The sequence below is a fragment of the Hippichthys cyanospilos genome, chromosome 16 (assembly GCF_059441005.1).
Source record: "Hippichthys cyanospilos isolate Australia breed blue-spotted pipefish chromosome 16, RoL_Hcya_1.0, whole genome shotgun sequence".
Classification (NCBI taxonomy): domain Eukaryota; kingdom Metazoa; phylum Chordata; class Actinopteri; order Syngnathiformes; family Syngnathidae; genus Hippichthys; species Hippichthys cyanospilos.
The window spans coordinates 2,584,825-2,608,351 of NC_142384.1; the positions used below are offsets into that span (position 1 = coordinate 2,584,825).

Genomic DNA, 23,527 nt, shown 5'->3' on the forward strand with positions numbered 1-23,527 from the left:
GATTTGTACATAGACTTAGAGCACCCTCTTCTGATTACTTCGAAATATTCTTTTTCACAGTTTCCAATGTGGCAGCACGCCAAGACGACAGGTTAATGTTCGAAGATTTCTGATCTTATTTTGTTTTGCCTTGGATGAGAATTGTCCGTAAGTGTACAAGTTGTCAAAATTATGACACTGTTCATCTGTTTTGTTTATCGTAAGAGACACTGAAAATGTGCAACTTGTTTGTTCGCTCGAGAGGTGCTATGTATCATTAGCTGATTATGTGTTTTATTATCTAGTTTTACGGCGACCTAAAGAGGGTCATGGTCAATGGCCATTGTTCAAATAAAGCAGAGCAAAAGTAAAGACAGTCTGGTTGTTTGAAACGTTGTTTTCCAGCCTTCTAGCTGGCGAAAAGCCTGACGCTTCGGAGTGAGGACGGCATAAAGATCTTGTATAAAAGTTTGTGTTTGATATAAAGTATACATGATTGTATTTATGATTGTATATATTATTTATGTGCAGTGTGTGCAATGTTCACTAAATTAATCCATCAATTAAACAATGGGAGACAGAATGCTGTTAAAGAGAGGATGTTGCAGTTGGTAGATGTTAAAAAATATAAACACAAAAATTAAAATTTTCATATACCATCTTTTTGCATAAATATCTGATGTTTTGACCTGCGGCTTATAGTTCAGTGCGGCTTATAGGTGGCAAAAGAGGTTATTTTTGGTCAATTTTTGCTGCTGCGGCTTATATACAGGTGCGGTTTTTAGTCTGGAAAATACGATACTACATATACACACACACACACACACACACACACACACACACACACACAAAATATTGAAGATAGCTTGAAGGTTAAGCCCCAGCTTGAAAAAAAAAAAAAATCACAGCAGTTGTTCGTGTTTTTTTTAAATCTATAAATTACCATTTAAATAGCAGAATCCACATCAGTGAATGTTTTGAGATATTTTCAATGATTTTATTTTAGTGAGTCTCCATTTGTGCAGGTTTTTTCCATCATGTTTTTTAAATTAGTTTGCACCATTGTTAACCAGCTGGCCTAGGAGGCAGTCAGTGTTTATCAGGAATAATTTAATACTGCCTCAGACAATTGCTGACTTGCACTTGAAAGCCACTTTTGTGCCATAAATTACAGTAGCTTGGACTTATGGTTCAGTACAAAGAAAAATTGTGAACATAAAAGTACACAAATCAAACAAAGCATATTTGTTAAGCAACAATTAAATGAATAAACAAAACTAAAGAACACCAAGCAATATATATTTTTTTTAATGAATTTCAAATAATACAACTTTGAATCTTCTCACGATTCCCTTCAAATGTCACAAACACTAAACAGAAAGTATCTGTTACCAATTAGACTTATCAAATAAATTCTAAATAAAGCTTAAAATAAAATGTGACGGCTTGGGTTTTTTTGGCTGCACAGCACCTTCTTCAAATAGACAATTAAAAAAACATTGAAATTGCTAAAAACTAGATTTGTTGGGCAAATCCACATTTTGAAACACCATGTGGAACATACAGTATCATTTTTTTGTTGAGAGGAAGGCGAGAAATTAATTTAGGGTGTCATGACACAGTAAAATATGGAACATTTCTTTGAAGTCTAAGTTAATACTCATCTCCAGTTGTTGCCTCCATCTTGTAGCCATTCTCACCAGAAGCATATTCATCAGGCACAGACTGCTGTTCCATCATTCCATCCTGACTGTACTCCTCCATGTTGGGCGCTCCTCCCTCCTCATTAGCCATCTCATCTTGTGGGCCCATGTCTTCTCGTAAAGAGCCGTGGCGTTCTTCCCTGCGTTCAGCTCTCTCTCGATCCCCTCGCTCCCTCTTGTGATCCCTGTCCCGGTCTCTATCTCCCCGACGCCTGTCTCTGTCCCTATGGCTGCGCCTGCGATCCCTGTCCTTTTCTCTGTCCCTGCGCTCTTCTGTACCCTCACCTGCTTCTCCTTCAGCCTGTTCCAGTGCACGATCGCTAGCCTCTGGGCCACTAGGGCCTCCGTCTCCCTGGCTGACTTCCTCTCCTTCAGGCCCCTTGGCCCTCTCGCGCTCACGCTTGCGATCCCGACTTCTGCTTCTCCTCTTCCTGTCGCGATCCCTACTCCTTTCTCTACTCCTGCTGTTTCCTCCAACTGGCGCAGCACGATCGCGCTCTCTGTCTCGACGCCTACCGCTAGCGGTGACATCCTCCCCTGGTGCCGGCTGCCTGTCCCTCTCCCTTTCGCGCTCGCGGGAACGGGTGTGACGGCGGCGCTCGCGGGACCGGGACCTCCGACGCTCTCGTTCCTTGTCGCGACTACGCTCCCTGCGGTCCCCACGATCACGGTCACTAGAAAGTAATTAGAAAAAAGAAAAGTAAATTACACACAGGCTTTGGTTTTATTAGTGTACCAAAAATAAAATAAACCCACCCCCCCATTGGACGATCATCATAGCGAGACGCATCATCTCGGCCCGAGTGCTTGATGTTGACATCTGCACCCCCTCTTCTGGTCCCTCCCAAGCCTCCACCTAGGTGAAATAAATATAAATGTATAAGGTTAACTTCCTAAAGAATTACAATTGCTAAGTAAACGTCTGCTGACCTAGTCTACGAGGGTGCCATCCTTTGACGGTGCGTCCTCGTTCAACATCCACCAGCACTCTCCTGCCATCAATCTTCTTGCCATCTGCGTGCTTGTAGGCGGCTAAAGAAGAGTGGGAGAAGAAAAACACGGGTGGTCAGAGTATGATGTGTCACTTTAGCCGAGGAAACGAACAGTGCTTAAGCATACTGACCAGGAGCAGGTGAAGCCGAGAGGGCTGCTCTCTGGATAAAAGCCCAAGGATAATGGGAGTAGACTTCCTTCCACCCGATGAACGTTCAATTGTTTTTATTGTGTACCTCAACAGTCACTTTTTAAATGTATTTCACTGGTCTGTGACCGGCAGTGGCAAGTACTGTGTCAAGAGTTTGTGTAAATAGGAAATCAAACTGATTTGATCTCTCGTGTTGTTGCGACACAAGCTTGACTTTTAAAGTTTGCTGAGCTAGTTGCCATTGTACTTACACACTACAAATGCTCAACAATTAAGACTAGCACTTGCACACTCACAAATTTAAGTTCCATCTGAATGGCGTTTCCAGATGTAACTTTTCGTTACATCATGTAGGTTTCTATTTAATGTGAACTTTTACCTGTTTAGTACAATCCTCCCATGCCAGAGTAGCACAATGAAACCAACAACAACTCATTCAGTGTTTCACCCCTCACCCTATGATACCACCCAAATGTTTGTTGCTCCATCTCCAACCATCAAGCGAAGAACTTTGACCTTGGGATGCCTCTTGCTGTCTGCTACACTCGTCTGTGTTGACGAATGACGGCGCAATCATCTTGATGTTGAAGGACAAGGACTTACCAAAACCTCTCAGGTTTTACCATTTACACAAGACAGAAGCTCTCATCCACCTTATTAGTCTCAAAAGCTCAGTCAGAGGGCCTTACCACAATCCCTCAAAACCACTTTGGCACAACACATCAATCAGGGGCCTTACCAGATCCCCTCCACTTCCTCTCTTCACAAAGAATGCCATTTAAATCCATCCATTGACAGGGCCTTACCAAACCCACAACAGTTTTCCCGAAACTGACCCGTTAAAATAACAAAACGTCAAATAAATTAAATAAAACTGCCTAAAAGGCAGACGTTGCCTTTACCCCTATCCAAATAACGGAGGCCAATACGTAATGCCATTCTACTTGCACTAACCACTTTAAAATAAGACAATTTGTTTCAATCTGAAATTATTCACCCATTGTCTAAACCTTATTCCAATTGGGAGTGGAAAAAAATAAAACAAATAACAAAAGAGTACAAAATGAGATTTTTTTTTCATCACTTTTATTAAGAGCGCTGTGTGGCTAAATTTAACTACTTGGTTAGGTAGTGAATAAATAATTTAAGGTCCCCTATATCAGAATTAACAAGAAAACATCTGCCTTTTCCATTAAAGCCATCTTAGCCCTTACCACCACAAGTTCAATTAAATGATTAACAGCATTAGCTGCCCTACGCACCATCTTAAAAATCAGTTTCCTAAAATAATCTGCATTGGCCAATCTATATGAAATCTTTAAAGTGGTTTGATGTGGACTAAAATGGAACAGATTACACCAGAACAATCTTTGAAGGTCTTATGAATAAAGGCAATATATTTCCTGAACAAGCAAGCAACCAACTAACTAACCAAGGTTAAAAATAAAAGAGGGTGTGACAATTACCTTGATCACAAATTGGTGATTTATAGGGTGCTTTCTGAGCATTCTATAATTCCAAATGCAGATGCATACCACGTATTAAGCGTTGCCACAAACGTTGACAGCCGTGCCATCGTCAAAAAAACAGTACGATTTGTTTTCGGTCTATTCATCTAACTCCATAAGAAAATAATACAAGCTGTGAGCAGAAACCCAAGTTGGCTTTAACAAAAAGGGCAGAGTCACTGGGTACCATTAAAAATGCTAGCATTCAGGGGTGCGTTCAATGGTCAAAGTCGTAAAGAAAACTAACTTGAAAAGCTTCTGGGGCTTGCCATTGAAAACGCTTTTCCCATTGAACGTAGCTCCTCTTCCCTGTATAGAAGATGGAGGGTGGAAAGAAATCTTACCCATCATACAAACCCATTATACCAACCATACACTGAGCAGTGGTAGTAGGGTGTAGATGTATCATAACCATCATCATCTGCCAGCCAGCTCTGGCCAATAGCCATCACAGATTGGCGGCTGCAGTGGCAATGAGAATAACACACAGTTAATATGATGTTTAACCCGGCCTCCCCACTCAATTTATTCCTTTATTCACTATATTGCTGTGATCAGCAACTCTGGTCTTGCAGAGCTTAGTGCCGCCAACATCCTACGATGATGTTGTTTTTTTAGTTGACACCACCCATGTGTCTAATTGCAATTTTAGATTGTCCACAGTGGCATCAAAAAACAAATTCAAATACCTCAATATGGGCAAATTTAGATTCTATTATCTCACCATGACCAGGGTTGAAGACCACAAAATAACCTATCCACTCTAAAGTTGGGGTTTCCACAAAATCAACAGTGGATATTTCCAGCAGATAACCCTTTGAATGAGTGACTAGTCTAACCTTGTGCTTACCAATTGTGTCCAACCAGCAGAGTTGCTCTTCCACAGAGCTACATCACCTAACAGTTAAAAGACAACATGCCCTTTGACAGGCAAAGAGGTTCAGGTTCACAGATGACGCACACCTCTACCTCTTGACCCATGATGCCCCACTGAATGAAGCAAGACCCTCCTCAACCAAACCATCAGTCAACTGACGACACGCAACAAACAGACACACAAACATCACACAGCCACGACACGGTTTTCATGATGCAATATGTGAAACGTAACGCGCAAGAACTTCTGATCAAACAATATATGAGAGAAGTTTTTGCCAAAGGAAGAACACCCTGAATGTGGCTTGATGAATATGTGAAAAATGTTTTTGTGCTCCGGGTGGTATACATGACTCACAGTGCATGTCACGCTCATGCTCATACTCAATGAAGGCATATCCTCGAGGCTTTCCCGTCCTCTTGTTGTAGACGATGTAGATCTGCAAGCGACAGGCACATTATCATCAGTGGCTCTCTGGTTATGAAATGCTAGCTCAAACACAGAATGTATTTAGTTTTATGCCATTTAAACATTTAAGAATGTTGTGATAAGTGAGCAACAAAAGGTACATTTACCCGTTTAATGGGGCCATAGACTTCAAACTCACGACGAAGCTTGGATTCTGTAGTATCGTAGTTCTAGTGTACAAAAAAATGTTATTAACAGGTGAGCTAGTGGGGGGGGGAGCATAGTTTCAATATACACTCACCACTCTTGCAACAAACAATGTCTTGAAGGCATCCCCTTGTGCATTTGGGTCATTATGGGGATCCCCTAAAATAATGAAAGTATGAAGATATGGTCAAGCCCAGAAGGCACAATCGGCTCAAATAACTTGTCCTTTGTCTATGAAGAAACTTACAAAGTTTCAGTTCTGTCTCCACCACCGTTTGTCGCCTTTCGATTTTCTCTCGTCTCTGCAAATGAAGTAAGTTAGATGTTGCAATGAGTAACTGATAGTGACAAAAGTGACTTCAGTTGCAAAGACAACACACACACAAATGAAAAGGCTATAGGGAAATTGGTCAAAGTTATCCGGGGATAGTTTGTAAGTCCCCAAACACACCTTTCTCTCCAACCTTTCTTCGCGAGTCTCAGCTCTTGTTGGCGGAGGAGCATCCCTGGGATCCTAATAACAAACAAAAACAAAAATTACATTGTCAACTTTCCTTCCAAACGGCATTGTTAGGGAGTATTACTGTCCTAAGTGACATGCTAACAACCTCGAAGTGCCTGATGAACGGGGCGATGCCACAGTAAGGTTGGTTGTGGTGTTTCTCGTGCGGCAACTTTTCCAGTTGAGGCAGAAAAGGGATTGGGTCGCGTGGAGCAAAAAGAGCCAGAAGGTTCGGGGGCAAAAATTGTGTCATTTTTTCACCTAAAAAGACAAAATTTACGGTAAACCTGCGATTAAAACAACAACAACAATCCAGTATGTCAGGTCAACACTAAGCACAAAGGCAAACATGGTTGCTAGCGTCACGTGCTAACTAGCATACTCGTCATAGTTGACTACTAAGAATGGGCTTAATCTAAATGGTTTGCGTGGCTAAGCTTTCCTCAAAAGACACAATGAATAAATCCAATAGGTGTGGCGGCGCTTTTGTTTTGCTCATTCAACATTCGACAAATTCGCGTCAACCACAAAGCTAGCTTTGCTAAAATGGAACAGAATATTCTTACCTTCCTTCAGTCATCCGACGTCAAAAGAAATTACACCATCGAATTTACGGACATGTAAAACACATTTATATCTACCAGATTCCGACGGGATGGTTTTCGTATATGCACGGTAAGGGAATTAAGATGTTTATGGGCCAACGCAAACAGAAACACGAGTAACACCAAAGACGATCGTGTGCGACTTCTGTAAAATTAAAATGGCGGGATGCCGTATAACAGCTACACGCGTCGTAAAACAAGGCGCGGCGAGTACGACACAAATGAGGGTATAGTGTGTACGCCCACAGTAAAGCTTTAAGTAGCAAAGTAGCATTAACCAAATTATGTGTTTTATAAACTGCAAGATGCTTATGCTTGTGCTCTCCGCTGTATGATTAATCACAAGGGACCTGGAAATAGTAACCCGATTTAAAAAAAAATTCCAAATTGATCACTCAACTTGGCATTGTTCAGTTCACAATGTAGCTACATGTAGATGCGGGATCACGTTTTGATTGTGCTATTTTTTTTCTCTGCACTTCGGTGGCAATACTGCTTTTTGAAATGTTGCGTGTGTTCCGAATTTTGAAAAGTGTTTTTTTTTTTTTTTGCGTTTCGTCTTTTAAAATACGTTTTCCCCTCTTTCGTTTTGTTTTGTCTTTTTGAAATACGTTTTCCTTTTTTCGTCTTTTGGGTTGTTTTTTTTTTATTTCTTCGTTTTTTTTCATTTGCACTTCAGGGCCACCGTACTTCTCAACTCGTGCATCAATTTAAAATACGGGAGTTAGTTTACGCAACTAGTTTACGATCTATACTTTTGCTTCGGAAGTTGATTCAATACTTTTACATTCACCTGTATTTTACAAATATATTTGTGCTTCCATTGAACGTCTAAGCACCCTTTGTTAGAAACAAGTCTTCTATCTGGTTCTCTCAGCTTTTAACCGTTGTAAAAGGGTTAATTTTCTTCGACGTTATAAAATCGTTGCGTTTATATTGTATATGTGGAAATAAGATTCACTTTTGACCAATTATTCAGTCAAAAAAATCATGGATGTCAACACATTTTTTTTAGTTAGTCTATTCCATTTCGTTAAAAGTTTGCAACATAAATATTACAAATCCCGGGAAATAATGCATACATTGGTTTACACACGCAGTGATGACTGTATTGCAGGACACCGAGAAATAAAGCAACATTAATTAATTTTTGATTGTCATATGTGTGTGTGTGTTTTATATATATATATATATATATATATATATATATATATATATATATATATATATATATATATATATATATATATATATATACACACACACACAAATACATATTTAATACATGTATGAAACGTTCAGTCACTCAACTCAGAAAAATCAATCACTCAAGTCAAGACAGCATGAAAATCCAAGAGCTGAGTGTCAACCGTATATAAACTAGTGTCAAATAATTACTCGAGACAAACCGTCTGGCCACTCAGGCTTGCATATAATTTGCTAAGAGACAGGTGGGTGTAGAGGAAGTACAATAGTATATTTATTTTATGTACTGTACAGCATATTTTGAGGAGTATGAAGTAGTGTATTACATCCTAGACATGAAACCAATAAAGAACATAATAATGATAAAATAAAATATTGCTGTTCACGGGCGGCTCGGTGGCGCAGTGAATAGCATGTCTGCCTCATAGGTCTAAGGTCCCGGTTCAAATCCATCCGACTTTCTCCCACACTCCAAAAACATGCATGGCAGGTAAATTGGACATATTAAATTGTCCTTAGGTGTGACTGGGCGTGTGAATGGTTGTTCGTCTCTGAGAGCCCTGCGATTGGCTGGAAACCAGTTCAGGGTGTCCCCCACCTACTGCCCGAAGCCAGCTAAGACAGGCGGCAGCAAGGCTGTGACCCCTGTGAGGAAAAGCGGTTCTAAAAAATGAGAGGATGGATTGCTGTTTATACAACCACTATGTTGCAGGGCCATACTGGGATGAAAATTTGGGCCAAGCCTTTTTGACGTCGGCCATCGACAGGAGGTGGAAGTGAAGGTTGTCAAGTAGCTACAGTATCATGCAAAAACCCATAGCAACAGCAGTCAGACCAGCCCCACCAGCAAGGGCTGTTTGAGAAAATGTAAGGACTTTCCCAAAATGCCCAACAGCCTTCATGACCCTGCTTGTGTTTTATTAACTGGTTGCATTTCCAAGGTTTTGGGATTTTATTGGGATACATGGGATCCATTGAAGCATCTATACATGACCTGTCCTCTAAAGACAATTTTTTTCAACATATTTACAATGGAATAACACAGATAAGATGCAAGAAGACTAAACAATAGAAACAGTAACACAAAATAGTGAATGATCAGAAAAACATTTTAAAAAGCCCCTCCATGCTCCCTGTCATCCCTTTCTTCTTCATCCATTTTGCGTCCGTGTTTTCGGAAGTACTTGTAGCGCTGAACGTAGAGCTTCACAAGGTTGCTGACCTTCACGGGGTTAATTTCACCAGTACGGCTGTGGCAAATCTGAAACAAAGAAAGAAAAATGAATGGCCTGATTCAGTTCAACGCCTTTACTTCAATTTGCGCATGGGGGTTGTCTGTGAGAATGCATCCATCAGTTGAAACTGTTTCATTTGGGCATATTTAGTTCCAACTACGAATTGAAATACACTGCAATCCTGCACTGAATATTGCCTACACTGAGTAAATACCATGCATTGAACATATGAAATAACAAATTCTGGGTTGTTGTCATGGTGCTGGTGAGCCAGATTTGAACCCTTGTGATGTTCAAGTGTCTTTAAAAGAAGTTTAACAAGAGGCAGGAAAAAAAAAAAGCTCATATTCATGGTTAAATAATAAAGCTTCTATGTACAGGTGTTAGACGTTAGTCATTCTTAACACATAAAGACGTAATTTCCAAAGAACAAGCGGTCACTTTTCCTTTTTGTTTCAAGTCGTTAACTGAGTTACCAACAAGGTCCAGATACGCTACCACTCAAGCAAAGTTAATTGAGAAGATAGACAGGAAAAAAAAAAAAGCACCAGTTGCAGATGCCCTTTTAAATATTTAATCAACAGGAGCCAGTGACCCTTGTGAGGATAAGCAGTTAAGATAATTGGATACATGGATGGATGATCAACAGGACAAACGGCCAAATACAACACAACAAGCACTAGCAAAGAGCAAACACTAACTAAAATTTTACAATACAATGCTATTTTCTTCTTGAAAATAAAAAGAAACAATTTGTGATAGACTTTCTTGGGGGGGCACAGGAACCGATCATTTGCATTTAAATTCTTTTCAGTGGGAAGACCTGACTTGGTAACTGGGTAAAGTGAGGTATGAGTCTCGACAGAAGAAATTAAACGCTAGGCTTGTATCCCTAAAATGATGGCTCTTCAGGAGACCCCAAAAATGGCACGTTTGTCCAAACAAACCCAATCCTTAACCCATTGTGTAGGATATACAAAAAAAAAAAACACGTCATGTTCAACACTTTCAATAATTATTATAACAATAATTTGTAAAAAAAAAAACAAAAAACAACAACAAAAAACATCTATACACGTCACCGGGAGTTGATATTTAAGAAGAAAGATGAAATGAATCAAAATGTGATTTCTGACCATTTGAAAATTGAGGACCCTATTTCTCACCGCTGAGTGACAACAGTTAAGAGTGATGTGTGGCTGACCTTGTGAACAGCTTTTCTAAGGATATCTTTGTATTCATCCTTGTTGATGTCTTTGCGCTGATAGTAAGGTTTGATAGCAAGCTTCACCTCTTCCACTGCCCGCTCCTGGGTGTGGAGCTTCTTCAGGTACTGTGAATTTAATTCCCCCCAAAAAATAAAAAGGAAAACACGTTAATTTGTTTTGAAATAACCAAAATACAGTAATGGATGGAGATGATGAGAAAAACATATTAATATTTCTCTTGTGACTAACATGAGACCTAACATGATCTGGTGGAGGTAATCTTGGAAATAAACTAGAAGGACCAGAGAGCGTATTTGTCACTCATCTGCATTAAAAGGTGAGAGATCTACAAAGGTACTGTACAGTACTTTTCTTTCTTTTATATGGATTGACAATATTTGCTCCCAAAATTACAAATATTTTCTTTTGTCGAGGCTGCATATACATTTACAGGACAAGGTATACATGAATAATGTAGCTAAAGTGCTAACAACATGTTAACACAAAAACGGCAGGCTTGACAGCTCAAAGTGGTATACATATGTGTTTTGCGTCCGTAGATAATGACAAATTTATGTTTTGTCTATTGTCTCACTTGTGGGCAGGCCAGCATAATAATATATGATAAAAATGCATCACAAAGTGTAACAAATATGGTACACATCACAGGTTGTGATAAAGTGATTACCGTATTTTAAGAACTATAGGGCCCACCCTCAATTAAGGACATATTTTAAAACTTTTTCCATATATAAGGCGCACCCTCAATTAATGGCATATTTTAAAACTTTTTCAATCACAATATAGTAATACTCAAAGTAATAACAATAATAACTCAAATACTAACTCTAAATTCTCAATAGCATAATAACTAAATGTCAATATGACCAACCTTGTTCAACTGTAAACACACAAAAGAAACAGTTAAAGCTTACTTTATCAGTTCATTTCCCATCTACGAATCCCAATCCCAATATTGATCCATATATAAGGCGCACCTGAGTATAAGGCACTTAAACAATTAAGGCTTTTAGGTGCGTCTTAATAGTGTGGAAAATACGGTACATTAAAGTAAGTATGAGCGCTGATGTGGCGTGTCTTATATTATATGCCAACAATGTCACCTTTATCTTGACTTGACTTTAATTACTGGAGACAATATTTTTGCGCCAAGGCGTTCCATAAGCTGAATTTTTAGTAACAATAACTGATTTTTTCCTTTGTAGAGGTACCACTGTATCTTATTTATACAGGACAAATGCATTTGTGAAAGGATAATAAACTCCTACTTTACCTTATCAGGGTCTTTACTTTCATTGTCCCATAAAGGGTCACCAGAATTCCCTGTAAATCCAGGCAGTCCAACAGGCATGATAGGTGGGGGTGTCTGTGCGCATCCGCCACTGAGGGCGGGGTGCAGGTGAGAGGGTGGAGTTTTAGTGCAACCAACTAATGGCAGAGAGCTTTGGAGGATGAATTGTGCTGGGCTCAATGCAGGCGGAGGGGGTAGTGTGGGAGGGGGAGAAGGGATCTGCGAGGAGGTCAAGGAGGCAGCTGATGGAGGCTGAGACTGATTCTGGTTTGCTTGTGAAAGGATCTGCATTTTAGAGGAAACCAGTCAGTGATAGCATTGGGAAAATACATTTTCACACATTGCTCTTAAAGTTTGTGCTACAAACAGGAGTGTTCAATAAAAAGATTTGAATCGGGAAATCTGTTTTAAGAAATGAGTGGAATTGTTCTACTTTAAAATATACAAAAACATAATATTCCTAATTCATTCATATTGGCTCTCTCTTACCTTTCTACACCAACATAAGAGCAATCCTTGTAAGAGGATTTTTTTTTTTCCTGAAGCAGACGACATCCTCACAAAAAAAAACAACCTCACACCAGTTACTTTGGAAAAAACGTTTTTTGTTATTTTTGTAGTTAAAACAAATGTAACAAATGCATGTTTTAATTTGCCTTATTTATTAACAGGAAATAATATGAAGTAACACAAACACATGACTATTTTTTTCACTGTAATCTAACACTTGTTTTGCAGGGGAAATTAGATTGTAGTACATTTAAGTGCATTCTTGATGGCACTATTGAGCAAATGTATCCTAATAAAAGGTTTGCCAGCACATTTAGCCATTCAGCACATTTGGCTGAATGTTTCGATGGTTCATGGGGCTTCATCTCACCATCACTTGATTTTATATAGAATACAGAGTTGGAAATTTCTAAAATTTCGGCTGGTAATGTGCCTCGAGATCCCCCCCAAAAGTGTGCCATGGGTCAAAAAAGATTAAAAAACAATGACATTGACATTTGCACTGACATTGAGGCCTCACTCGATAGCATTGTTGCACACAGTGCAGACTCAAAATACTTTAGAATATAATTGATCTTTGAGAAAATATATTTTTAATGATATTCTATAATATTTTAACAGTATTCAATGAATACTATAATGTTATTATAAGGGCAATTTCATTACAAACATTTATGAAATATATGCCAAAGATGGTCAGTTTCTCTCACCTGGCTGGTTGCTTGGATAAACTCTTGTGCTTTTGCTCTGCTGGCAATATTTGCCTCTTCCATTTTGAAGAGTAGAGCAGTTACTAAGAGGAGACACAATGAGAGAATTTATGGCCACAAGCTGTGAGAAACAGTTTAGTAGCAGCAAGCTAATAGTTTCTGTCCCTACCAGGTCTTAAAAAAAATTCATAACTGAAATTACACTGTCCAATGGCCATCCTTCAATTAAACATTGTTTAAACTATAATAGTACAAACATCACAGACATCTGATTCCCCCCAAAAAATAAGTTTAAGCTGATAAAGCACAGGTGTCAAACTCAAGGCCAGATTCGGCCCGCCACATCATTTCATGTGGCCCGCGAAACGCCCATTCCAATCAAAGTTTCCGGTCAAAAGATCACATTTGTAAGTCAATTTGAAATTGTTTGGGGGAAAAAAGCAAGCGCTTTTTGCCCTTACCCTCTCTCTGATTTCAAAACTAGTTGGAAGAGTGACAAATACACCCAAAATGTATTTTATCACAGTCATCTCGGCCCTCTGACAGAAACTTTAACTGCAACATGGCCCTCGATAAGAATGAGTTTGACACCCCTGTGATAAAGGATCAAAATAATCACCTGCTCCATGACCAGTTTCGAGCAGGCATCTAATCACTGTGACGTAACCTGTCCTGTATCATGGTACACATTTCATACATTCAGTGACTATGATTTTTCTCTAGATGGGTATAAATAATGAATATTCTCTGAGTACGGGGATGAATAATCATATTAACAAGTCTTGGTGATGATTGAATATGGATTTCAGATATTTTGATAGAGTGAGCTTTTCATAAACCAGGGGTGTCCAAAGTTGGTCCTCGAGGGCCGCTGTCCTACATGTTTTCCAGGTTTCTTTTCCTGACACACCTGATTCAAATGATCAGCTCATCAGCAAGCTCAGCAGAAACCTAATAACGATCCTGATCCTTTGAATCAGGTGTGTCAGGAAAAGAAACCTGGAAAACATGCAGGACAGCAGCCCTCGATGACCGACTTTGGACACCCCTGTCATAAACTGTGCCTTTAAGAGGCTCTGTCTGGCTGCATTTCCCAGGCACTGCTGCTGGAAATGTCTTTTTTCTTTTTTCTTGAAGCAATAAACATGAAACTTGACATGATTAGGAGTGCTATCTAATTTATGGCAAAATTTGATAATGGCATATGGCATTTTTACAGCAAAAAAGACTAGGAAAAGTGCCACGTTACAGCAAGCCACTATGTCATAGTGATCAAATGCCTTCTCAAAACTGGTCACAATGAATTTGATTTTTGATATTTAATCAGTATGAACTTTTTTGGTTCTGAAAGGACAGCAATGCATTTTTAGTGGTGCGCTGCTTCAATTTTAAGATATTTATTTCCTGATACCCATTGATTGTATTCAAATGAAAAATGTTGATTCATTTACCCACATATTTAAAAAAGGAGCATTTTAGAGCTGTAATTTAAAGATCAAGATACTGTGATATTTTTGATCATGGTTATCATAGAATCAGAATCTACTCTGCTGATGCCTACCTTATAATTAAAAAAAAAAACTCAAATATTTTCATTGTAGTTAAACTGTACTCTGCCAATGACTACTATCCAACATCACATTTTTTTTTTGTTAATAGTTCACTCAGAAGTATTTTCTTTGTGCCTAAACTGTGCTGTCTTGAATGAATAAAACAAGTTATTATTTCTCAGATGTGAATGTTTCCTAAATACAAACATGGCAAGCTTCACTTAACTGATGGAGCAAACTCACATGCAAGAACTCCTCCCGTTGTGCAGTCCACCCCTGCCTGCAGACTCCATGGGAGAACAGGAGCTGCCGGAAGAGGTGGTGGAGGAGGCTTACTGGCTGACGATGAGGACACTGATGAAGAAGAGGGGTCTGACGAGGACAAAGACAAAGAAAGGGAACCAAGAACACCCCTTACTGATGATGAAGGGGAAGGAGGTGAGGCCACAGATTTAGGTGCATTGTCTGAAGATGGGTGCATTTTCGTGGGCGTAGAGGCCTGGGGCTCAGATGGGCTGGGAGGACTGGATGGCGGAAGTATAGGGCTGGTCTGAGTTGGGCAGTCCTCGGAAAGGAAAGAAGGCTCTGGAGTCTTGCAGCTGCTGTCCACCGTCTGAGAGTCTGGAGAAGACTCCCTGGTATCCCGCAAGGGAGCCATAGAAGGTGGGGGTGTGCGGGGTGGTGGTGAGGGGGGTGGGAGCACACTTGTAAATGAGCAAGAGGAAGAGGAGGATGACGAAGAAGGAACAGGGCCTACTTGGCCAGATTGTGGACTGACAGGCTTGCTTCCATCTTCAGCAGTGGAAAGAACCTCTTGAGAGGCTCCACTCCAGCCTTCAGATGTAACTTTTGATTGGCTCGCATCTCCAGTGGTCGCATCTGATGTGCTGCCTTTTTCCCTAACTTTTTTGGCCAAGCGACGGCGGCGCTTGTTTACTAATGTTAATGAAGGAGAGGAGGTAGAGGAGGAAGTTGACGTGATAGAGCCAGGCTTTGTTTTCTTCGATTTTATTCTCACAGGATTAGTTATAGAGGATGGTGGTGCTGCTCGGCTGTTTCGCTTGCCTATGACACTCAGATCTTTACTGCGAACTCCTGCTGGCAGAGGCTCAGTGCAAGGTTTTAGAAATGGTGACCTGCTCTCATTATCTCTACAGAAGACTACAGCAATTGAACCACCCACCACAGACCCTCCAGAACCTCCTCCTGTACCTCCAGGACCAAGAAGGTCCATGCCTAACTTACCAGAGCCAATTGATGTCCCAGTGGTGCTACTCACACCCTCACGTACTAAAACAGACACTTTGGACTGAAGTTTACCTTTTCGACTGCTGCTCTCTTTCTTAGATTTATTGGAGCGACCCAAGTCCTTTTTGCTGTCTTTGTCCCACACTTTGTCTTTCACCACCTTCCTGCTTCTCTTGGCTAAAGGAAGGCCAGTTGAGACGGGAGCCGAATCAGATGTGACCGACAGAGAAGGTCGGCATTTTCTTTTGGTTTTATTGGATGAGGAAGAGGATGACGAAGACTGTGCCAATTTCTTTGATGTGCGGACTTTCTTTTTGGGGTGGTGTCGTTCAGTCTTTGGTGTTGTTTTAGGTTTGGGACTAGGGACAGGCGGCTCTGGGGGCAGGGCAGCTGGAGGTGTATCATCCAAGGATGGGTAGTCTGAGTCCAAAGCTTCGCCATCTAAAGACAGAACATCTATTTCTAATTTATCCAAATAGCGGTCTGACTCATATCTGTGATACCGTGGAGGAGACAGAGACTGGGATCGGCTACGACAAGTTCCCTGGTCCATTTCCTCTCCACCTGAGTGCCATCTCCTCTTCTTCTTCCGCTTGTGCGGCATGTCTAAGTCCTGTACAATCCGGCGTGGAGAGGCTTGTGTGAGTATAGGAGAGCCAGGTACGGTGGTGGTAGTTGTGGTGGTAGTGACTGTGATGGTTCGCTTAATAGCAAAGAGGTCAGAACCATTAAGGTCCTGAATAGATGGTGGAACAACAGGACGCCCATCCCGGCGACGTTCCCTCTCATGTTCCCGGGTTCTTTCACCCTCTCTTCTCTCGCAGCTTCTTCTCTGCCTATTTGAAATGTCCCTCTCTCTACTTCTTGAATGAAATATTCGCGATCGTTTGCTCTCATCCTTTCTTGAGTCAGAACGTCTATCTCTTTCATCTCTTCTCTGACTAATGGTGCGGCTTCGATCACCCTCTCTATGCCTGCCTCGTTCAAATTTTCTGTTTCTATCTCTACCTCTGTCTCGGTCTTTGTCTCTTTCTCGTTGTCTTTCTCTATGACGGATCACAGAAGGGCTGGAGAAAGAGTGTCTACCGTGGCCATCTCGTCTAGAAGAGTTGTGAGATTGTGAAGCCTCTGGGCTACTGTGATGAATTTTCTTTCTCTTCTGACTACTACTTCTGCTACTTCTACAACTTTTACCCTCTTTATCAGTCTTGTCCCCTGGCTTCTTTTCTCTGCTCCTTTCCTTATCAGCCTCCTTGTCTTTCCTTCTTTTCTTTCGCTTCTCATCCTTCTCCCTAGCTTTCCTATCCTTGCTTCTCCGTCTGTTCTGGTCCTTGGAACCTTTGGAGGACTTACGACTTGTGCTTTCTTGTTCAACAGCAGTAGTGAGAGGGGAAGAAGGTAACAAGTTAACAGGAGGAGAAGGGGGAAGTGGCGGTTGAGAACTAAGTGGGGACGAACCAGGAAAGGCAAGATATCTTTCCTTCCTCTTGCTAACCAGTTTCCTTCTCAGATCCTCCACTCCTACAACAGGCTCATCCTCTGTCTCCCTATCCACTTCCCAGTTGCTGTCTGCGCACACAGACACAAATCCATCCCCATCCAGTACACGGAGGATGCGTTCTGGTTTTGGATCAAAAAATGTCATTTGGGGAGAGTTTGATGGAAGATTTTCTTCCGCTGCTCTTCTGTTGCCAACATCTGTTTCAATTGCGACAACAATCTCCCCTTCCTCAATTTCAGAATGGTCAGAGTCAGTCCTCTCTCTTTTAACTCGAGCTTTGATAGTGCTGTAGTCAACTCGCCTTCTATGAGAGAGCTGGGTAGACAACGGAGGGCTTGGTGCGTCAATGAAAATGTCAGTGGAATCTGGAGGCTCCTCTTCTTTTTCCTCATCAACTTCTCTCTCCGCATTTGTTCGCTCTTCTCTTATTTTGCCATTTTCATCATCATCATCATCATCATCAGATGCTGGAGAACCAGTGGGCTCAAACGGATCATACTTCTCTCCATCTTCCTCAGTCTTTGCATCTTTTTCCCCCTCTGTAGGATGGAAAGGATCGTATATCTCTGTTTTCCTGCCTTCTTCTTGATAATCAACAGCTGGCTGTACTAAAGTGCGAGGGAAGGATTCAACTTTGCACGTGGAGAGGGATGACACTGCAAAAGAGGCAGATGTGGAAGAGATCTTCACCACTTTGGATCCACGAGTTTGACTTTTAACATGATTTGGAAAAACTGATGAGTTGGCACAGGGAGAAGATGATGCAGATGAGGGTGAAGACCGTTCAGACGATGGAGATGACTGTGCCAAGCACGGTGAGCGAGGAGGAGGGCTACTAGTAATCTCTCTTTGGGCGGAGGGTGAGCAGGAGCCTGCAAGCCTCCTTTTGAGGTTTGATACTGATGTCAGTTCCATGGGTCACAGGAACTGGTTATATAAATGTTGGTCAGCTGGACATAGGGGATGTAAGCAAAATGAAAGGCCACTTGAGTGACTGGAACCCACGAACAAACCTGACAGTGAGCAGAAAGAGAAATGAGAGAAATAATTAATATAATTCTCAGGTGACGAGTAAGACTTCAGTACCACAGAATTAATGGATGGGCTTTCAACAACATTTTTTGATTACTTATAGCTCATGACTTTGCAAAACCGATTTAAATTTTTTGAACTAATTTTACTGGTTGGAACGACCTATATATATATATATATATATATATATATATATATATATATATATATATATATATATATATATATATATATATATATATATATATTTTAGGGATGTCCCAATACCACTTTTTTGCCTACCGTGTACGAGTACTGACATTTAAGTACTTGCTGATTCCAAGTACCGATACGAGTACTTAATAATACCATAACGGTTTTGACTATCTGAGACTATCACAGTGCAGGTGAGACTTGATTACACACAGGTGGATTCCATTTATCATCGTTAGTCATTTAGGTCAACATTGAATCATTTAGAGATCCTCACTGAACTTCTGGACAGAGTTTGCTGCACTCAAAGTAAAGGGGCTGAAAGATTTTGCACGGCCAATTTTTTCTTTTTTTATTTCTTAAAAAAGTTTAAAATATCCAATAAAGTGTGTTCCACTTCATGATTGTGTCCCACTTGTTGATTCTTCACAAGAAATTACAGTTTTATATCTTTATGTTTGAAACCTGAAATGTGGCAAAAGGTCACAAAGTTCAAGGGGACCAAATAGTTTCGCAAGCCACTGTATATATATATATATATATATATATTTACATACATACACACACACACGCATATATATATATATATATATATATATATATATATATATATATATATATATATATATATATACACACACACACACGCATATATATATATATATATATATATATATATATATATATATATATATATATATATATACACACACATATATACACATGGACAAAATTGTTGGTACTCCTCAGTTAAAGAAGGAAAAACCCACAATTCTCACTGAAATCACTTGAAACTTACAAAAGTAACAATAAATAAAAATTTATTGAAAATTAAATAATCAAAATCAGCCATCACTTTTGGTTTGCTGATTAACATAATTATTTAAAAAAACAAACTAATGAAACAGGCCTGGACAAAAATGATGGTACCTCTATAAAAGATTGAAAACTATTTGACCAGACTGACATGATTAACTCAGGTGTGTCCTTTAATTGACATCACAGGTGTTTCCAAACTCATAATCAGTCAGTCTGCCTATTTAAAGGGAGACAAGTTGTCACTCTGCTGTTTGGTGAAAAGGTGTGTACCACACTGAACATGGACAACAGAAAGCGAAGGAGAAAATTGTCCCAGGACATCCAAAAAAAAATTATAGGCAAACATCTTAAAGGTAAAGGCTATAAGACCATCTCTAAACAGCTTGAAGTTCATGTGACAACAGTGGCTCATATTATTCAGAAGTTCAAGACCCAAGGGACAGTAGCCAACCTCTTTGGATGTGGCCGCAAGAGGAAAATTGATGACAAATTGAAGAGACGGATCGTTCGAATTGTATCCAAAGAGCCCAAAACAACCTCCAAAGAAATTAAAGGTGAACTCCAAGGCCAAGGTACATCAGTGTCAGATCGCACCATTCGTCGTTGTTTGAGCCAAAGTGGACTTTCATGGGAGACGACCACTGCTGAAAAAAAATCTTAAAAAAGCGAGACCGGAATTTGCAAAAATGCATGTTGACAAGCCACAAAGCTTCTGGGAGAATGTCCTTTGGACAGATGAGACCAAACTGGAGCTTTTTGGTAAGGCACATCAACTCTATGTTCATAGACTCACAAACCAAGCATACGAAGAAAAGAACACTGTCCCTACAGTGAAACATGGAGGAGGCTCAGTAATGTTTTGGGGCTGCTTTGCTGCATCTGGCACAGGGTGTCATGAATGTGTGCAAGGTAAAATGAAATCTGTAGACTATCAAGGCATTCTGGAGAGAAATGTGCTGCCTAGTGTCAGAAAGCTTGGTCTCAGTCGCAGGTCATGGGTCTTCCAACAGGACAATGATCCAAAACACACAGCCAAAAACACCCAAGAATTGTGAGGAAAAAAGCGTTGGACTATTCTAAAGTGACCTTTCATGAGCCCAGATCTGAATCCCATTGAACATCTGTGGAAGGAGCTGAAACATGCCATTTGGAGAAGACACCCATCAAACCTGAGACAACTGGAGCAGTTTGCTCATGAGGAGTGGGCCAAAATACCTGTTTACAGCTGCAGAACGCTCATTGACAAATACAGAAATCGCTTAATTGCAGTGATTGCCTCAAAAGGTTGTGCAACAAAATATTAAGCTATGGGTACCATCATTTTTGTCCAGGCCTGTTTCATTAGTTTGTTTTTTTTAAATAATTATGTTAATCAGCAATTCAAAAGTGATGGCTGATTTTGATTATTTAATTTCTCAATAAATTTTTATTTATTGTTACTTTTGTAAGTTTCAAGGGATTTCAGTGAGAATTGTTGCTTTTTCCTTCTTTAACTGAGGGGTACCAACAATTTTGTCCACGCGTGTGTGTGTGTGTGTGTGTATATATATATATATATATATATATACACACACTGTATTCAGAACTTCCATTAATGTATATATATTACAGTGGGTTCCCGTGTTACAAGATGAATTCGTTCCGCGGTTGGGATCGTAAGACGAACTCACCATATGGCGGGCAATCCAAACCTATGTTAAATAGCTAATGCGCTGCGAACCCAAGGTAAAAACATCAAAATTGTACATACGCATTAAAAACTGGTACCAAACTAGTATAGTAAGTGCTATGTATATGTAATATACATGTATACAATCAGAAAACACCATAAATAAAAAAATATAGAAAGGATTTATTTACCTTTGAGTGGCGCTTGTTATGCCAGTATTCCCTAGTAAGGGTAGCCTAGGCGAGGCTAGCTTCGTACTTTTTGAATATCTCCAGCATCGTTTACAAATACTTCATCATTTTACTTCTCTCTTTAACAACACTAGCAGTCTTGGGACCCAAGGCTAACCCATTCAAGTTTGAGTTAAGCAGTAAAATGCACTATAAGTACAGTTTTGTAACCACTCACGATAAAACAAAGCTTTACTGTTCCGCCACTTTGAAACAAGTGAGCATGACCAATACAGACCGTTGGAAATCTCTTTACCAGATTTCTTTGATCATAAAATGGTATTTCAAATGTAAAGTCTCCATTGTTATCATGTTTGATCATGTACAGATTTGACTTTAGTTCAGTGTCTGGGCAGCTGCTCATACGACTGCAGCTGTGCGAAACTTCAAAGGAAAGGGGTACTGTAACTGTTCACTTACTGTACGGTGTATAAGGTTTAATCATTTTAGACTTAAATAAATATGTGTGCTGCAGTAGTTCCACATTCGAGGTGGGCCTGTGGCAAGTGCATTTGTAGTTAGCTCGTCTGTCTGGCATGCAAGAAACCGTCACATTGTCTCTCAATACAGTATAACATTTTGGGCGCGAAAATCAAAGCGCAAAGTAGCAAGGGATCAACGTATATTTAAATAAACATTACGTTGATGTCAGAGAACAGGGGTCACCAACGTGGTATCGGTGGACACCAGGTAGCCCCCAAGGATCACATTAGATCTAATGCTAGTTCTGAAATTAGCTTTCAAATTATGGAACATTGTAATTTTCTAGATTTACAAACAATTATACATATATTACATCACATATTACACTTGAGTTACATATGTACTACAGATGATCTCTAATTATTGTGAGAAATCAATAACATGGTCAATGTCTTCATATAAACTGTTACCGCTTTGTACTACTCAGTTCCCAAGAAGTAGCTCTCGGTTTCAAAATGTTTTGTGATCCGTGTCACAGAACACAGTCCCTTGTATATCATTGAACGTTATTGTTTTTCATGAATTGATTTGTTGTCTGCCAGTTGAAGCAGCTAAATCGTACACACTTTGCCTTCCAATTCAGCCACTGAAATTATTGAAGGCATGCACTTAAGCAGAGGCAATCAAAAAACAAACCTATGTATTCAAAAAAATTGACATGGCATTTTCAGATTTCAGTGTAAAACACATTGAAAAATAGATTTCGCATACATCGATATGTTGACGAAAAAAGACAGAGGGCTTTGTTTACATTGAAAATGAGATTTCCGATTTCTCTTGGCACCTTGACATGAATCGTTACGATTACTGAATTTGGTGGAATATGTTTAGCGGTGTAGGAGCGTTGTCTACACTCAAATTTTAATCAATAAATGAACGTAAGTTTCTTTTTGTTTTAATGAAATCATCTGAAACTTAACGCCGCACCAAGTATCAATGTAGCTAAGCTAAATTAGCTGATGCTAGCTGGCGAAAAATGGTATGGGTTATGTGCTAAAATTACCTTAAGTCCTCTTATGTCCGGCGTAGGTGTTTGGATTGCGCATACCGGATTCTCTTTTTACCACATGAGATTTGACGGTCAAAAACCATCAAAGACTGCTTCATGCGGTTTTATGAAAGCAACAGCGGCTCAGTTCCATCAATCTCCGCCATTTTCCGCTCCCTGAAGCCGCATGACAAAGGATTATGGGAAACGTAGTTTTCCAAAAACCAATGGCTAAAGTGACTTTAATGATTCAACTGAAATATATTTCTTTTAATTTCCTCACTAAATTGCAGTTGTATCATTTTACTGAGATAACATGTTTTCATTCTACATCGCATATAAAGCCATTGAGTGATTCATTCAGCTTTATTATATCCATCCATTTTCTCAACCGCTTATCCTTATTAGTGTCGTGGCCAATGCTAGAGGCTATCTCCACTTTCTTTGGGCAGAAAATGGCATACACTCTGAACTCGTTGCCAGGCAAAAGCAGGAATCACAAAGACAAAACGATTCACACTCACACACAACCCATATATAAATCATACATGTATAAATCACCACGTTTCTGGAATGTGGAAGGAAACCGGAGCACCCACAGTAGGCCCGTGCAAGCACTGGGAGAACATACAAACCTGAAACTTCACACATGAAGGCTGCAGTCGGAAGTGAACTCACAACCTATATGCGGTTTTGCGGAT

General features: G+C 40.0%; 2 protein-coding genes across 2 annotated transcripts; both read right to left on the reverse strand.

Moving 5' to 3' along the window:
- Positions 1–1,271: 1,271 nt before the first annotated feature.
- On the reverse strand, positions 1,272–7,098 carry snrnp70 (small nuclear ribonucleoprotein 70 (U1)). Its single transcript, XM_088436631.1, has 10 exons — positions 6,895–7,098; positions 6,435–6,589; positions 6,278–6,340; positions 6,074–6,128; positions 5,921–5,985; positions 5,787–5,849; positions 5,569–5,650; positions 2,613–2,714; positions 2,439–2,538; positions 1,272–2,356 (listed from the first exon to the last, which is right to left on the reverse strand). The coding sequence occupies exons 2-10, from the start codon at positions 6,579–6,581 to the stop codon at positions 1,633–1,635; spliced, it is 1,401 nt and encodes a 466-aa protein (XP_088292757.1). The 5' UTR covers positions 6,582–6,589; positions 6,895–7,098; the 3' UTR covers positions 1,272–1,632.
- A 1,287-nt stretch (positions 7,099–8,385) lies between these two features.
- scaf1 (SR-related CTD-associated factor 1) lies at positions 8,386–22,998 on the reverse strand. Its single transcript, XM_088436618.1, has 6 exons — positions 22,842–22,998; positions 14,908–18,426; positions 13,115–13,197; positions 11,877–12,179; positions 10,579–10,707; positions 8,386–9,400 (listed from the first exon to the last, which is right to left on the reverse strand). Exons 2-6 carry the CDS (start codon positions 18,326–18,328, stop codon positions 9,251–9,253), a joined length of 4,086 nt encoding a protein of 1,361 aa, XP_088292744.1. The 5' UTR covers positions 18,329–18,426; positions 22,842–22,998; the 3' UTR covers positions 8,386–9,250.
- Positions 22,999–23,527: the final 529 nt, after the last annotated feature.